Here is an 18,431-nt window from a genome sequence, read left to right as displayed (position 1 = left end):
TACTTGCTAATATAATGGTAGAATTAAAATTCCACCATATAAAATATGCCGCCATGGTTGGTGTCAAAGCTGCTACAAAGACAGTCTGGAGTTGAAACGAACTGGTTTAAACAATAGAGGAAATAGAGAAAGATTCACATTGGACGACGATTTCAAACAGGAGAGAGTTTTGCTGAAATTATCTGGAAATTTCTCTTAATGTGCTAACTTATGTAGCATAATATAGAATAAGATAATACAGTACTGAAAAAAACAACTAATTATCGTGTAACTTTTGTCCCACAGTTTTTGCAGACACTATGCATAACAAACAGTTTTCCCTTCAATTTGAAAACCTCTTTGCACCAAGAAATTACCTAAATTTTAATACCCGAGTGAAAACGTTCCCTTAGTGAGGCTGGGAATTTAGTTTTAGACTGGAATTTACGTTTTGAATTATGGGTTTGCATACTAAATAATTTGACATTTTTAATGACTTAAATTCATTCATTCTATTATTAATACTTGAAATATACCACTTAAATTCATTCTATTATTAATACTTGAAATATACCACTTAAATTCATTCTATTATTAATACTTGAAATATACCACTTAAATTCATTCTATTATTAATACTTGAAATATACCACTTAAATTCATTCTATTATTTATACTTGAAATATACCACTTAAATTCATTCTATTATTTATACTTGAAATATACCACTTAAATTCATTCTATTATTAATACTTGAAATATACCACTTACTAATTTTCAATAAACAGTATAAAACGGTACATGATTAAAAAATTATTTTTGATTAAACCAGTTATATTCTAATTTGCTGAATGTTTCGTCCTTAAATAGTATGTTATCAAGCTGATTTTGAACAATTATGCAAAATTAAAATTTCATTACGCCTATAGAGCATAATTTTAACAGTTTATATTTTATTTATTCCCTGTATGGAAGAAAGTTCAAAGATACAGCTATATTTGATAATATATACCAAAACAAATTTAAAATTATAAGGACATTTAACAGTTAAAAAAAAAAAAGACTGAGATGAAGACTGGTTAAATTTTAAATTGTCCAAGGAAATAATCAAATAGTTGAAATTTTTTTTGACATAACATTAATATAAAGATACGATAGAAACAATTATTGTAAGCACTTAGTAAAGACACTTAGTTTTGCAGTGTAATTTAAAATTAAAACCAAAATTTTATAAAAATGAAAGTAACGTCCTATAATATAAAGAACGGCATTTTCTTCAACGGAGGTTTACACTTTTCCCAGTAGTCTCAATCCGGAACAACTGTAATATGAAATTTTCCCTCAGGGACGAAAAGCATCTTGAAATCTGGTCACTAATCCCTACACTTCCCTTCCTTTTCCGACATAGATGCACGCCTCTGAGAATCCATTAAACTACGCCCAAGAATCTTTGTTGCAAATAGGTGATTTCTTTAAGGGGAAAAAGCATTCGGTTCAAGATTCCCTGTCCTTTCAAGGCTTTTACTGCTACCAAAGCCCCGCCCTCAAAAGGTTAATAGAACTATCAAGTTCATGCGTGTTTCTCAGGTTCAGAATTTGGATGATGCAAACAAGTCTGTAGAAAAGTTTGATGGTAGGTTTACCATTGCCTGTAAAAAAAAATCTGGGGGGGGGGAATTCTAGTGGATAACATGCTTATATAATACACACTTAAAAATTCTAGTTAATAATTATACTAATAAATTTTTAGAGTATTAAAATACAAGGTTAGGTATTATAACAATTTGTACATTGAGTCTAATTTAAATTACAATAAACTGAATATGTTTATGTATAAAGCAAACCAAAAGAAAAATGTCTTTCCATATCAGTATGTTTATTATTGTTGTCAAATTCTGTTACTGTTAGTTACATTACCATATTTACTTGCATATTTTTTCAGCTTATGTAACTTTCGAATTAGCATAAGGATCCGAAATTTTTTTTTATGTATCTACAGAATTTTTACATAGATACTAAAAAAATTTAATTAGCTACATAATTTTCTTCGAGGCATTCAGGAAGCCAAGTCCTCCAAATTTTAAAATGAATTCAGCCACAAAACAGTTGTTTTCATCTTCCTAATTGATTTTCTTGTGGATTCTGGGTAGATGGTCTCTAATTGAAGAAGCAATAACAGGGCTTTAAGAAAAAAAGGATAAATAATGCTCTTGATGATTCTGAAGACTACAAAATAAATAAAAGTTGAACTACAGTATTTTAAAAAGACTAATCAATATCATTTTAAAATTGCTAGATTTCTATTTAATTACATCTCAATATACGTTTTTTAGATTTGTAAAAATATTTTAATTGAAAATCAAATTATATTAGGTAATTAATTTCATATATTACATCTTCAGGTTGTTTTTATAAGTATTTAAATAATAATATCTATTACACATGCCATTAATTATGACCTAGCAAATTTATATCTTAACATACAATCATCACTGATACTGCAAGGCAAAATTTACATATCATCATTTTTTAACTTTGCAAGAAATTACAAATAGCAAGAATAATGAATACTCTTTTATTCTGTGAATCTTTTTATTACACTTATATATTATCACAACCACATTAATAATAATATGTATTTCAAAGTGTTCCAAACTCTAGCAAACATGTGCATTATGGTTCTTCAGGCAAAAATGTCATAACGATCCTTCAGTCAAGCAATATAATCCTTTCTGTATGCATTGTCATTCCTCATATTCGAAGTTCCAATGATTTTTATGAACAAATCATGATGCCCTTTGCCTTAAAACTGATTTTAAAATACCTGCTTGTATGATCTATCAACAATGGGAGAAACTGCAGTACAAAATTTAGCCGTAAAATTTCTAAAGGGAATGACGAGCAGATGCCTTTGGTAAATAGCCACTGTTGTCAAGGTTCATGGAATGCCTAATCTCTGGTGGTTTTCAGAGAGAAAAAGATTGTTGTGCATTTGGAAAGAACAGAATGGGGGGGGGGAAGTACAGAAAAATTCGTGAGATGAATGTGTTTTCTTTTAATGGTTTAAGTAATCCTTATTTAACAAATAAAAATTTTATTTTAAATTGCTGATGCATACTGATAATGTAGGAACCTTTTTCAGAACATTTGTGAAAACCAACAATAGTACACCCAATATCTAACTTTCACCTTTAACACCAGTAAAATTGCCATATTGTGCCAAGGTGATTGATTGTGTTGATATGTAAACACCCTTTTGATTTTTCATCCTATAAATCTGGATACTGGTGGACTTTTCTTAACATTTTAAATCTTACACCGAGTCTTGTGCCATATTGCTCTGCATAATCAACAAAATCCCTCCTGATACCTTGCAAGTCTCTGACTGGGCAAAACTTTTATGTTGCATGTGGTCAAAGCTTTTAATTTTCCATGTTTATATCAGTGTGGTTAAATTCCCATTCAAAATCAGTTCTTCAGCTCACATTAACAGAGCCATCACATTCATGTGTATTTCTCAGGTTCTGAATTTTGCTAACGCAAACAAGTCTGTAGAACAGTTTAAGGGTAGTTTAACCATTCCCTCCAGATAAGTGCTAGAGGAAAAAAAAAAAAAAAAAAAAAAAAATTAATGTATTACATGCTTAATATAATATGCATATAAAAATTCTAGCTAATAATTAAACTAATAAATTTTTGGAGTATAATGTACTGATAAAGTAAAATACAAGGTTATGTACTATAATAATTGGTATATTGTACTTAATTTAAATTAAAATAAACTCAATATGCTTAGGTATAAATCAAATCAAAAGTGACTTTTCATATCAGTTTGTCCATTATTGTTGTCAATTGTGTTAGTATTAGTTATATTACCACATTTGCATATTTTTCTGCCTTGAATAACTTTTAAATTAGCCTATGCTCAGAAAATCTGTAACTTACATGTAGATACATAAATATTTCAATTAATTATCTACATAATTTTTTTCGAGACATCCAGAAAGCCAGTCCCTTAAATTTTAAAATGAATTCACATAGTATTTGTTTTCATCTTCTTAATTGATTTGCTTGTGGATTCTTGGTAGATGGTCTCTAACTGAAGAAGCAATAACAGTGAAGAGGGATAACTGATGCTCTTGATGGTTCTGAAGATCATTGCCTCTGGGAAGACTCTGGAGAGTGATGAAGATGATGGCGAAGACAAGCAAGCTTTAACAGACAACACTGGCTGCTGAATTATATAATTTGAGACTTAGTAGTAGAGGATAACAATGAAAGGAGCAACAGTCAGGATACAGACAGGTAGATTTAAAGATATAGGTAAGTCAATACACTATTGGATTATTAATATTATTGGAATATAAGTTTCTTTTAAATTAATAATACAGTCAAATACCTAAAATCCGCGCTGCCTCTCAGAATCTAAACATTCAGTTTATAGGTTCCGGAAACCGCAACATCGAGTACGAAATATCGAAGAAAAAAATACTTACCAAATAAATGACGTCATAATTACCGAATAATAATCAGTCAAAACGGAAATACCAAATTATTGATATTAAAAAGTTTAAAAAAATAAGATAAAATAAATAAGTAATTTTTCCTCTAATCTGCATCGAGGTAAAAAAGCAGACAATTCGCTCAACTCTTTGTTTAAGTTTACGATTCACGTTGTTGTATTTTCTGAGCTTTGTTATTTCATTTCACGAGATTGTTTAGTGCTGCCTTTTTTTTTCCGGATATTTTGTGGATAAATTAAAAATATTTTTAATATCAGCCCTTTTTAATACAATTACAGATAAGAAACGCACTCGTGATTTTACTGCTTGCAACGTTGAAAAGCGTAAACATTGCATTGACGGTAACGCAAAAAGTGCAAATTCTGGAAAAGATGGAAGCAAGTGCTACTCCTCGATTTATAGCAGAATGGTATGGAATTGCGACACGATTGTGTATGATATACGGAAAAATAAAGAAAAGCTGTTGAAATTTTACAGCAACAGTGATTCTAACACCGGAATCCGAAACCAGAAATCTTTGCATGAGGCGAAATTGGCAAATCTCGATGCTGTGTACATATGTGTACAATGAATAATATAATCAATTTATATATGTAATAATAATTTAATGCATATAATAAATTATTGCAACAATGTATATAATAATTTAACTAAATGTATCTAATATGCCTCATTCATTTTGCACTTTTAGTCCGAATATCATGCTTTATCTTTTCTGTCCTAAAATCCGCACAACGTCTGGTCCCAAGCTTTGTGGATTTCTGGAATTCTACTGTATTGCAATAGTTACTGGCGATTTATTTATGAATATTTTTCATTCGTTATGTTGTTAAGGCAACTCCATTTCTCAGAAATGAAATAATTTGAATAATGTTTGATAAAATTACTAAAGAGGGAATATTGGAGTGCATAATAGTATATTTATCTACCAAGATAATACTTCTTTAAAATATCCCCATTTAATCGATTCTGAGAACATGAAAACAATATTCAATTACTGGTTTTTTCAAGTAACATGAAAAAATAAATTATTATTATTTCCAATCCTAGAGGACTGTATAAACATCTAAGATAAACTTTCAGTTACTCAAATTCCTAATTTAATTTATTTAGCTATGATGAGAATTTCATTCGAAAATTGAAAAAAAAAAAAAAACTGAACAAATGTAGTTTTAAAGGTGCTAAAAATATTTCCATTTGATTTGGATGTGTGAATATTTGTGGCAGTTTCTAATTTTGTGCCACATTTTCAAAAATTCAGTAATTTTTGGTGACAATTTTTCCCTAACCTAAAATGAAAAAGCCAACAGCCATTTTAAAAAATGGTGATGTAGTAAAAATTATATAAAACAGCAATCAATTAACAGAATTAAAAATACAAGAAGCATCTATAATAAACAGACATGCATTTTTTTTCTACTCTTCTGCCCATGCACACAGTGACATGCTTCAGCTTCAAAACACTGCAGACAAATGCAGAAACTGGTATTGTGCATAACTTAGCTTAGCACACTTTGTTATTACCCCATATATTATTATATATTTTCATTTAAAAAAATCTGAAAATTGAATGAACTTGTACTGCAAATGCTGTTGTTTTCTCACATCCGTAGCAATCTGTTTTCATTTAAAGAAAAATCAGAATGGAACAAGTTGCAGCATCTGCATACAAATCTGATCATTTACAAAATACCACTTCATGGAACATGAATTTTTGCACTCTCTGCTATCAGGCAAAATATCGTATTTCTGAAGTCCATCAGCTCAGTTACTTCACAGTGTTTTTTAAATTGCCTAGAAGACAAAAAATTTGCTGACTCATCAAACACTAATCAAAAGCAGTACTGATGAAAAAAAAGGACATTTTAAGTTAAAAATCCAAAACACACACTTATGTTCTGCATGCATCTATATACTTTGGGTAGTTACATAAATATCTCTTTGCCCTTTATTATGTGTAGTCTGGCTTGGAATCACAGACTGCTGCCTGGTGAATTCTTTTCAGCTTTGGACAGATAATCAGAAAGTGCTGTATTTATTGAATACATAGATATGTTTTAATGATAGTAAAGAACAAAATTAAAAAATAAAACATTATTTGATTTACCCAGTTAGCAGTCAGGAACTAGTAATACACTGCTAGTAAAACCACACATCAGTTTACTTTTCTACTCGGATACCAGACAGGACATCGCCTATAATAGTACACATCACATTACTTTTCTACCAGTACTGCACCAATTGTAGAAGTTATTCTGGATTTTCCCGAGAAAGATGCAATTTTAAATCAATTTTTTTTTACATGACAATATGTAATAATTTCATGTGGAAAGACATATGTGTGGATAAGGCTAAATTATGAGTGTAAGCCTTAGCTGTTATAACATTGTTTATGTTTTCAAGGAAAATATTGTTAATAAAAAGATGGTAAAGTGTGCAAACAAATACATAATTTTGTTTCACTAAAATAAATAGATGCACTTTTTTATTTAGAAAAATTTTACTAGACAAAATTACTTCCTGATGCATGCAAGTTTTCTTGCTGGAAATATCAACCTTTTCTAAAAAATATTGTTTTTTGTGTATTGTAACAAAATGGAAAGACCTTTATTTTTAATCATTTATTTTTTATAAGGAGAGGATGAGATTTAACTTTCTTTTTGATCCTTTCTATTATAAATGACAGATGGCAAGCAGTTTCTTACAGAATGATGTATGTGCCAAAATATATCAAAGTGGGCATTTGAAAACTGAAATCCTATGAGTAGAATTTTTTGTAAAATATTGTGGATCTTATTACTTACAGTAGTATGTTTGTAAAGTAAATACAGTCAAAAATCGTTAATTCGGACACCCATAATCCGGACCTCAAAGCTACAAACTTTCTGCGCATGCATCATGTTGACACATGCGCGCAAGACCTTTACGGCTGCAAGTATGTGTGTGCGCATGCGCATAATACATTTACGAAAGCGCGTTTAATGTATAACAGACGGTATAAGCTCAGCTAAAATTATCTAATTCAGTTAATGTTGCAGATTGCGTTGTTCTTTAATCCTCAAATTGGATCCGGTTTAATATTTTTTGCAGACTGTTAGAGCAATTTTATAAAAGTAAGCTTGAACTTTTGATTATGTCAAATAGAATTTCTGATATACATTTACTAATATGTAAAGAATCTACAAAGAGAAAGTATGTTTCGAAGTCCATTAAACAAAAAGTGGAATTGCTGCAAAAAATGGATAAAGGCATATCCTTTATTTATCTAACCACTCCGAAATCTGTTTATCAATTTCACGCTACTCTGCGTGTGTGTGTGGAGGGGGGGGAAACGTCGTGGCACGCAAAGAATTGGAAGTTGATCTGTCAGCATTATCCTTATCTTCAGGGCAGATGTTTTTATTTCATTTGGCTTATAATTCCTTACTAAATGTAGTATTTCATCTCGATGTACTCCGTCTTTGATATGATTGACATCAAATTCCTCGTCATTATAAATATCACGAATACAAATAAAATAGTTTTCTGGTTGCAATTTTCTAATTTCGACTATGCATAATGTATGCTTTACGCATGCACGTGTTGAGAGAAATGTTTAATAAAGTAAACAAATAAATGTTAAGCTATTTTTTTTTTGTAAATTTTGATACCCTTTAGATCATAATTGCTTTTTATTTCATTAATAACGGTTTTATATTTTTAAATTTATAATTTCGGCATGCCATCTTACCAGATTTAGACTGATCTATAATCCGGAATTGCCGAAGTCCTGACGAGTCCGGATTAACGACTTTTGACTGTAGTAAGCTAAGCAGACACGCAGCTATGAAGTCAGATTACTGATTATACAAATTTATGCTAAAATGATTGTTTGTTCAATAACGAAGTATTTTATTTAGTGCCAAAGTGAAATTGAGAATCGAGACTCTCCACGTTTTATTATATGTGGGGGGGATGAAATGTGCATGCGTAAAGCACACATAACCCCCACAAAAAGTTAGTAGTGGCTTTGAGGTGCGAATTTTAGATCATTCCGAATATAGGACGTCCGGATCTCAGACTTTATACTGTACATAACTTGAAACATTTATATTAATATTAGCTCTTTCATTAAATATCTGGATGATTTCAATATTTTTATCTGTTTCAGTCTTTAGACAGTAAATAATTTACAGAAAAGCATTTATAATTTAAAAAAGAGGACATTCATAAGATTTATTCCATAAATTCAAAAAAAAAAAAAAAAAAATCAGAATAGTTTTGTATAAATATCTAATACATATAGATTTCTTAATTACATCAAAATGTTTCCCAGATGATTCATTCTTGAACATACTTTATATACATGGAGTTGCTCTATTTAGTATGTCCAAGATTTCACTGAAAATATTTGAGATCTTATTTATCTTTCTCAATGTAGCATGAGGCAACCCTTTTGCGACGTTATGCACTGCAGCTGGGTAGTTATGGTCTTCAGGATATTTTTACTAAAAATGAAAGTACCTAATATACTATTTCATTAATTACATACACAATCCTTCATACTTCCATCATTAAACAAAAAGCTATGTTTGCTATCTACATTATACACTGACAGAGCCAAATTTAACCAAAGTACACATAAGTTACACTACACATATAGCTAAAACATTCAGCCATGCTTAAGGATTTCATTATACACTTCAACACTTTAAAGTGGTAACAAGCATATGATCCTCAAAATGCATTTTGGTAGAAAGATTGAACAGTTATGAGTAAGCAAAAACATACTGAAATCTATCTATATGGGTTAAAATTTACTCTACGCTACCCCCTTGGCAAAGCATTTCCTTTTTGATGCCGAGACTGATGGATAAAAAATTATGCATGAAGGATTCGACACTAATTTCAAGATTGTGCCGATCTTTCCACCTGTTACACAAAACCAAAACAAGAAGTCAAACATTTACACAAACTCAGTGTCCATGTACACATCAAAATACCTGAAATCTATTTGCATACAGCTGCTATAAAGGGGGGAAAAACGTATTTGCTAGCAAATGTTGCTTCAAATCAGTATTTCCTTAAAATGACTCAAGATTTATTTTGCATTTACGAAGTTTATCTCTTGCGAACACAAATAAATAGTTTATTAATTCTACTGATTAAATAACAATTTATACACAGGGTCAGATGTTAGCTTCATACCACTCAGTACAATATCTGCAAAACCTAAATTCTGCCACTCAGCACCTTTGAAATCTCTAAATCCCATCTGAATGATACCAACCCTAAACTCTGCCCTTTGTACGAATGAACCAACCTTGACTTCACATAATGAGGCTTCTTTGCTGCATGGACATTTTCTTACTGCTTAAATAACTGAGCACTGCTACTAATATAACATCTCCTCAAAACAAACCTCCCTTCAGTATAGAAAAACATGTTTCTACAATTTCTTCCACCCATATGACTTACTGCATATACAACTCATGAGACATCTCTCCTTTATATAGATACAGATACTTAAATCACCCTTTAGAATAAATATGTTTTTACATACCTTATACGAAAGGTTTCTCTGATGCATGAGTATGACTATGTTTGTTTAAAATAGTCTTTCCTCTAAATTACTTGTTAGATAGGTGACACAGATGAGACTTCTGTTCCACATATAAGCCTAAATTACTTGAAACTATCTTTTTGACTAAATAACTTCTTACATATTTCACACGTATATAGTTTCTCTTAACTCTTTGACAGCTTATCCCACGATTTCTATGGGCAAAAGAAATATAGCAAAATTTGCTCATCATGCAATAAAGGCGGGCTTTCATTTTACGTCTATAAAAGTCTTTCACACTGTTTCAGTGTTTAATCATCAGTTATATCATTTCAGTGTTTAATTATCAGTTATATATTTTGTACAGTGTTCAGACTTTAAATTACACATTTGTTCCAACAGATGGGATTGACTGTACCAAAATTTCTAATATTTGCATAAAGTTTGCAAACTGCTATGCAGATTTCAACTATGACATAAAAAATATGCAATTTTTGAAGTAATTTTATTAAAACAATTTGAGTAGTCAGGAGGTTAAGTGTAAAAGCATATGCTCATTTACACTACTCTTACGAGTAAATGACTTTTTACATACTTCACACATATAAGGTTTCTCTCCTGTGTGAGTATGAATATGCTGCTTGAAATTCCATTCGTAAATAAATGACTTCTTACATACTTCGCACACGTAAGGTTTCTCACCTGCATGAATAAGCATATGCTTGTTTAAACTACACTTTTGACTAAATGACTTCTTACATACTTCACACTCAAAAGGTTTTTCTCCGGTGTGACTAAGCAGATGCATATTTAAACTACACTTTTGAGTATATGACTTCTTGCATATTTCACACATATAAGGTTTCTCTCCTGTGTGAATTAACGTATGCTTGCTTAAACTATGCTTATGTCTAAATGCCTTTTTACATACATCACATGCATAAAGTTTCTCTCCTCCATGAATAAGCATATGTTTGTTTAAACTACACTTTTGAGTAAATGACTTCTTACATACTTCACATGCATAAGGTTTCTCTCCTGTGTGTATAAGCAAATGCTTATTTAAATTACACTTTTGAGTAAATGACTTCTTACATACTTCACACACATAAGGTTTCTCTCCTGCATGAATAAGCGTATTGTTGTTTAAGCTATACTGTTCCGTAAACATTTTTTTACACACTTCTCTTTTGTAAGAAAAATTATATGCTTGTTTAAAAAGAAGTCTCACCTGAATAACTGATTCAGTACCTCACACATGACGTTCTTTTTTAATGTTCCCGATGTATGCCGCGCACAGCTAGTTATGTTCCAGATTTGCAAGAACTAACCGTTCCGATTTTTCCAAATAAACATAAAATGAAACAGCTTTACATCCAATATTACAAAGCCTCACGTTTATTTTTTAAATTCTTAGACAGACAGACAGACAGACAGACAAAGTAGACAGATGTCTTGTTTTGCACCCGCTAAGTCTTTCTGCACCGATGGGCGAAAAATCAAGCATAGGTGCGAAGGAAAGGTATATAGAAAGAGGGGCAATTTCGTATTTGAGGACAGTAAAAAGGAACTTCGTACATTTTGTACGAGTTCAAAAGGCCAGAAAGAAAAGATGGGACAAAATAAAATTTAAATTAAATGGCCCAAAAATAATAGAGGGGAAAAAAAAGGGCCTATAGAAAGAAAAGGAAAAGAAGTAGAAAATACCCTAAAATACGATTGTGTCCATGAGTGTAGTTAAGGAGTTCATCTGCAAAAATTCGTGTCTTTAAGAAGCAAACTTTAGCTAAGTTAAAAAAATAATAAATGAATAAATGAATGAATTCCTACATGGTAATGTGTATGCCGTTATCTTGAGACCTAACAAGAAAAGACATACATCATCACAGAGATGTACATAATATTTTAACTAAAGTAACATTAAATATTACCGTTCCCAAAAAATTCATGTATATTTCATAAAAACAGTAATTGACAAAATCATAAATCCATACACAGTGTGAGAGCATTTCAGCAAAAATAAATTACACAGTTTATTTTTCTTAAATATTAGTTAAATATAAAATTAATTTATTAATTTAACCATTATAATTTATTATAGTACAACTTTAACAAATTCCGTCACACTGTATTTATATTTGCTCATAATTCTAAGTTTGAGACCTAAAAAAAAAAAAAAAAGTCGAGGATCTTAGTTACAAAAATCACAATCTATACTCATCGTTGGTCAAGAGATCCCCATTTTTTCCCTCTCAAGAAATTCCTAAGCACGAAGAGAGGGGCCTCCGAAGGGTGTGAATTGCTGATAAGAACGGACTACTGATAAGGAATGTGGCGTCTGTACGGAATAGTTACGAAGAAAAGAACCACATGACTTGCTACTATTACTAACTATTGTATAATGCTAGAATCTTATGAAAAATAATAAATAAAAAAATTTAATTGCACTCTAGTGATAGAGAAACATATATTGTATAGAGAACAGAATGTTACTTATCTGAATGTTTCATGTCAGGGCCTCTTTTGGATTTCTCGTGTTGATAGTAAACAGCTAACAAAACACCTGAAGTTTCGATGAAGCGAAGTTTCCTTTTTCAATTTGATGAATGAGACATTGCATAGGAAAGGTGCATTAAACTTTTTTAGAGAGTTGAAAATATTTCCTGAAACAGTTATTTAAAAAATTTCGGAGCTATATTTAGACACTGCCTCCAGCTTTCGTGATATGAAAAACAAGCAGACAGACAAAGTCACAAACACAGTTGCCTTTAAACCGCTCAAAGCATATGTAAACAAAACTAAATTCTTAGAACGACAACAAACTACAAACGAGATCAGACGGTTGCCACTCTGACATCAAAATATGAAACTAAATTACTACTGAGGCTTAGTTCTAACAATATTCCCATCTTCTGATTGTCTCGGGGAATTTTACGTTTTCGAATTATGTATATTCGTTTTAACAAACAGGAAAGAGATAGAAAAATGCAACGATCGACATATATTTCCGTCAAAGAGCTGGAAGTTCTAGTAACTTCTTTGGAATGTTTTTAAAGAATTAGTAACCGGTGAACTGGGGAAATCAAATGTCTGCTTTGAATTGTGTTCTGTAAAACGTTTTAGTAGTTTAACTACTGTGAGATATTATGATATTGAACAAATATCTCTTAGGAAATGTTTTGTGGCGCTTTTAGGAAGACACGAAACAAGTTAAATTAGCCAAAATTCAATCATGTAATATATTATCATTGCGTTGTGTAACCTTTAATCATGTAAGTACCCGACAATCCTCCTCAAGATGAGGTCTATGCTATTCGCAGCAGCGGAGCGATTAGCCGCTTGAGCCAAAGATTCTCTAAGGAGACCCTTAGAGATTCTTTGGCTTGAGCTATTCGCACCAACATTAACCACTCATGCGCATTGAGTTGTCGGCTCCGTCATTCGAACCCAATCAAAAGAACGAATTCTACGTATGCGAACTGCTTAAGTGCTGTAGTGAATCTTTTTTTCTTTGAAAGCGGGTTACTACCGTGGCGTAGTTTATCATATTTTAAGCGTTGGTGACTTTCAAAAGATTAGAAAGTTCCTTTTCTTAGATATATAAAAAGAAGGAACACATTTCCTTTTATTAAAGTATATATAGAAAAGGGCAGATTTTTATGTTCGCAATGATTATTGTTTTCTTGGATTAGTTTAAATGACTGATTTTTTTTGGGGGGGGACAAAACCTTGTTTACATTTTTGGTACTTCTTAGAATAATACATTTAGCTTAAAAGATATGTTTTGCACAATCAAGACTTTAATTCATTCCCCTTTGAAAATTTTCCTTTGAGAAATGATACTAAAAATTAAACCGAGGATTTCTGAGTAGAAAATTTAGACATGGAATAAGTTAAATGCGATTAAATCAACTATTAAATGAATAATTAATCATATAATACTGGTTAGTAACAATTTTGTATGCCTGTTTATTTCTTTTATGGAAATACTTGGCATTTTCCGTACACAAAGAGTATTTCAAAGAACTTTGAAATATTAGTACAAACACATTAATAAATGAAATTTAAATAAATAATGGGATGTAATTTAAAAGACAGAAATAATTTAATGTGAGAGATTTAGATTTAAAAATCTGCACACAGAAATGGTTTATCAGATTTTATTTCATAAATAACTTTGATTTTGAAATATGGCATTTGAACCTTCAAACATGTGTGGATACTGAAAAAGTGATGAATACATAAGAATATTGTAATATTCAGTAAGTTTTCTTATTGAATAATAAATTCTGATAGTCCTATGCTATAAGACTAGGGTCTAAGTTTGCATAAAAATTCCTCTGTTAAATAAAAGAATTTAAGTAATTTCTGTAGCCTTTTTGTCAATACATTAAAGATTTTTTTAACTAATTACACGTCCTCGCTTGCAATTAGAACCATCATTAAATCCCTATTTTATCTAATCATTTCCTGAACATTATCATGTATACAGATTGACCTCGTCTTTGTAATTGATAATTATTACTTGCAAATAATTCCCTTGCTGATGAACTATTAACAACCCTTTTAATGCTGAGTTAGGGTTAACAATCTTCTCTCTCTCTACCGCCTGCCTTACGGAAATCGGCGTAAAATGCTGGTACATGGGCTGATTGTGCCCATGTGCGAGAGTAGGTGGAGTGAATACCCTTTTTAGTTATTCGCACCGTCGGTGCGATTAGCCACTGCGTGAAGATGACTGGTGCATATCATGTACAAAGCATAAAATCAAAACTAATATGTAAATAAAACAAATATTTTTAAATTCATGATAACTTTAGGATTTTATTTTTCAACTTAGGCAGGTTAGGTATAAGTCATAACAAATATAGTATAACTAAGTCTCCAGGGAGAATTAATACCCAATTCTTAAAACCTTAAAAACAGAACTGAGTTGCCAATCATTATCACATACTAATACATTCATAAGAAAACAATGTTTCAGTAATACTATTACACTGATCAAATAACCGGATGATTATGAAGCACTAAATCTTAACATTGCACTAATACATTCTTAAGAAAACAATGTTTCAATAATACTATTGAGCTTAACAAGAACCGGATTATTATGAAAATACAAAATCTTAATATTACACTAATACATTCTTCAACAACCCCTTCCTTACTGCTTTTAAACAGCTAAATATCGAAGCGGAAGGAGACAGAAAAAGTCAGTTACAGAAAATTACATAGATTTTATTTTCCCTTCTTTAATTTTTCCTTCAATCAGCTTAGAACCTAAATTTCATTTACTTCATTGCACATATTTAACAATTTAACAAAAATACTGTTATTTCAAACCAACAATCTTAAGAAACCCCTTAACTAGTAAGTTAATCTAAATTCCTCAACTATTGCACTTAGCTAGAATTGTTTAGAATTAATAAAATAACTGCGGAATCAATAATTCTTAGAGATAACAGGTAAAACTAAGTTTTAAACTGATCCATTTTAATCAGTAATCTGTATTTTTACACTTACGTAGGAGTTAATTTACTTAACTTATAAGGTATTTCTCCTGTCTCCTTAGCATACCTTCGTGGTGTAATGGTCTGCCCACTGGGCGCGTATTCAAGAGGTCGGTGGTTCGTTTCCAGCGAAGGCGTTGCGCATGTTTCATGTTTCCTGACTCAAAATAACCTAACGCCTCTACAAACTAATGATTATTGACTTTCCAAATAATCTAGTGCAATATAAAACAAAATAAAATTCTTACGTTCCACTTCGTCGTCACTGCTCCAGGAAAACACGAGCCAGGATAAGGAATGGTTCTTCAGATGTTCAAGGAATCGAGGATTTCGAAGAGGGAACCATACCGGAAGAGATGTAAAAACCCGTCAGCGTCTTTCTGGACCCGGTTTAATCAGGAAACTGGGATAAAGGAAAAGTGATGAAAGTCCGTAAATATGGAAGCAAGAAGAACTGTACATCATCCAGGGAAGCAAGGTGAAGAATGTATCGTGAAATTCAAGTCCAAAATCGTTGACTGGAAAAACAGGAGAAGCGAAAACTTGCGATGACCTATTAGCTATTTTGATTATTTAATAAGTAGATTTACTATTAGTGGCACTTTAATATCTAAACTATTTCTTAGGCTACTATCATACGTAGTTTTGTTTCGGAAGAACAACTGTTTGGAACAATTTTTCTGATTTGACACAACATTCATAGACCGCTTTGAGATTAACACATGGGGAAACTGGTTCCCCATTACAAACAAGCAATTAAACAACTTGCAATTTTTTTTGGAGAGGAAGAAAAAAGTCGCACGTCTCTCTTTCAATAATAAACCAGGCAAAAAAATTGTCAGAAACAGTTGTTCGTGAAAAACAAACGCCGTGCGATATGGGCCTTAAGGGTCTCACCCCGCCGCTGGGCAAAAATTGCCATTCAATAAAAAAAAAAAACATCGTGCAGCAGCTAGAATAGGAGAAAGAGGCCGAGGCTTATAGTCCGATAGAAGAGTTGCATCGAGTTTTTGTTAAAAGTTTACAATGCTCGCCAAAAACGCACTCAACGACTCCCCGCCTTACCAAAGCCTCCTGAAGTAGAAGGAATCAATAGAGAATATCTTCAGGAGGCTTTGGTGTTACGCAGTAGAAAAATATTTCACTTTTCAAAGCATTAACCCATTAACCGCCAAAACTACAAGGAATGTTTCTTTTCTCATGAAAATAATAACAAATATTAAATTAAGCATTTATAACATAAATGTACATTGAAAATAAAAAAAAAATCCTCTTACCTGTGAAAAAAGCGAGTGTTGCGTTCGCGCAACGTCAGCGGAATAAGACTACGGATGTTTTAGTGTGTAGGATTGTATTCATGTGATGTTTCTTTTGAGTGGAGCGCAGGTTTACTTTTTAGCTGTATAACGTTTTATAAATCTACAAAAAACTTTACTTGTAATTAATTTAATATTAAAATATACATTGTATTTCTTTTAAAAATACAGATTATTTCATTTGAAAGATTCAAGCATGAAAAGCTTGATTACAATCATGATGTAAAACTACATTACATATTATGCATCTACAAACAGTCTGGCTATGGTACTCTTTACAACAAAGTCTTTTGTTATCAACGGACTTTACGATAAAATGTCTACCATCTCCGTGCAATGGTTTTTGAATGCTGAATTTACTAGGTCTTTCTGTTGCTGATCTATTTCTGGCAAATTCTACTCTCTCAATAGGAGTTTGCAAAAGGAGTAATGCATTCTCGTGTCTGGAATCTAAAAGCTTTATATTTTCAGTAGTAAAAAGTGGTGATATTTATTAAGTTTAGATAAGGTCTCACCTCATATAATTTATCAGTATTGTCAATTTGACTATTCTCAAATGCAAATTCTGCTTCATATTCCTGTACTGCAAACATGATATCAATTCTCATACAACACGAACAGAAATGTCCTTATCAAAAGGCCAATACATTTTTTCTTGAGGTAAAGAATGATATCCAGTAAGCAATAATATTCCAACAAAGCTTCTCATATAGGCTTCAGATGCAATAAATTCTGGGCTTTTTTTTTTTCTGAGCGTATATATTTGTCTGCTCAACGAGAAGAGAGTAAATGTCTAAACCAAAGAGAAAATCGAAAATCTGTGCACTAGTTTTACCTTGCGTTTTGTCTTTTATAATTTAATTTATCTTCTATCTCTTTCTTCATGTTCTTCCTGAGACATAACTAACAGTTCCTTTTTTATCCACTTCAAGATATCAGTCTTCTGGTTTTTAAACTTTTTAGTATGACTATAACTGCTTTTAGAAGGCTGAAACTTACTTCTTACGTGAATTTCAACTTCCCCAGCAGTATCATTTGGTGAAATACGAGTATCATTATCATTATTTAAAACATTGCCATTCCTTTCTTCTTCGTCACTAGACTCTGCAATTTCTGGGGGAACAACAACAATATCACTTTCCTTCTGGTCATTATTAACATTATCATCATCTGTTTCTTCATCAGAAAATCTTTGAAGGGCTTCTTCTAATGTAAGATACCTTGTTCTAGGCATTTTTAAACAACCAGAGCATGAATCAGAACATCGAAAGGAATGAGTGAAAAAGGAGATTGACTACCGGTTTCCTGCTGACGTTCCGTCAACGCAACACCTGTTTTCCATTCCTTCCCAACACAAATATAACACATCTGACTAATGTAATGTTCTGATAAAGGTGACCTTGACTAAAAATAGATCACTCATAAAGACGGCAATTCTTTCGTTAAATATTTTCAGCAAAAATACCCGGTCGAAAATTTTGCTTAGATTTTGCTTAAAGTATGAGATTAATTATTATAAGCAAAATGATTGCTGAAGGCAAATATTTTTTTTACAGAAATA

At 31.5% G+C, this 18,431-nt stretch overlaps 1 protein-coding gene across 1 annotated transcript in view; it reads right to left on the bottom strand.

The window, feature by feature from the left end:
* Nucleotides 1–2,535: 2,535 nt before the first annotated feature.
* The window catches only part of LOC118179740 (uncharacterized), a 57,591-nt gene continuing 41,695 nt past the window's right edge, over nucleotides 2,536–18,431 (bottom strand). The window contains exons 5-6 of the mRNA XM_085826300.1: nucleotides 10,045–11,295; nucleotides 2,536–3,575 (exon numbers count right to left, since the gene is read on the bottom strand). Coding sequence (XP_085682426.1) covers nucleotides 10,571–11,295 — 725 coding nt within the window. The 3' untranslated portion in view covers nucleotides 2,536–3,575; nucleotides 10,045–10,570. The remainder of the gene's footprint in view (nucleotides 3,576–10,044; nucleotides 11,296–18,431) is intronic.

This window comes from Stegodyphus dumicola, chromosome 11, assembly GCF_044657685.1.
Source record: "Stegodyphus dumicola isolate Sdum_Otavi_A_Nest chromosome 11, ASM4465768v1".
NCBI classification, from domain to species: Eukaryota; Metazoa; Arthropoda; class Arachnida; order Araneae; family Eresidae; genus Stegodyphus; species Stegodyphus dumicola.
The sequence above is the reverse complement of the archived record's forward strand: the minus strand, read 5'-3'. Positions and strand labels throughout refer to the sequence as shown.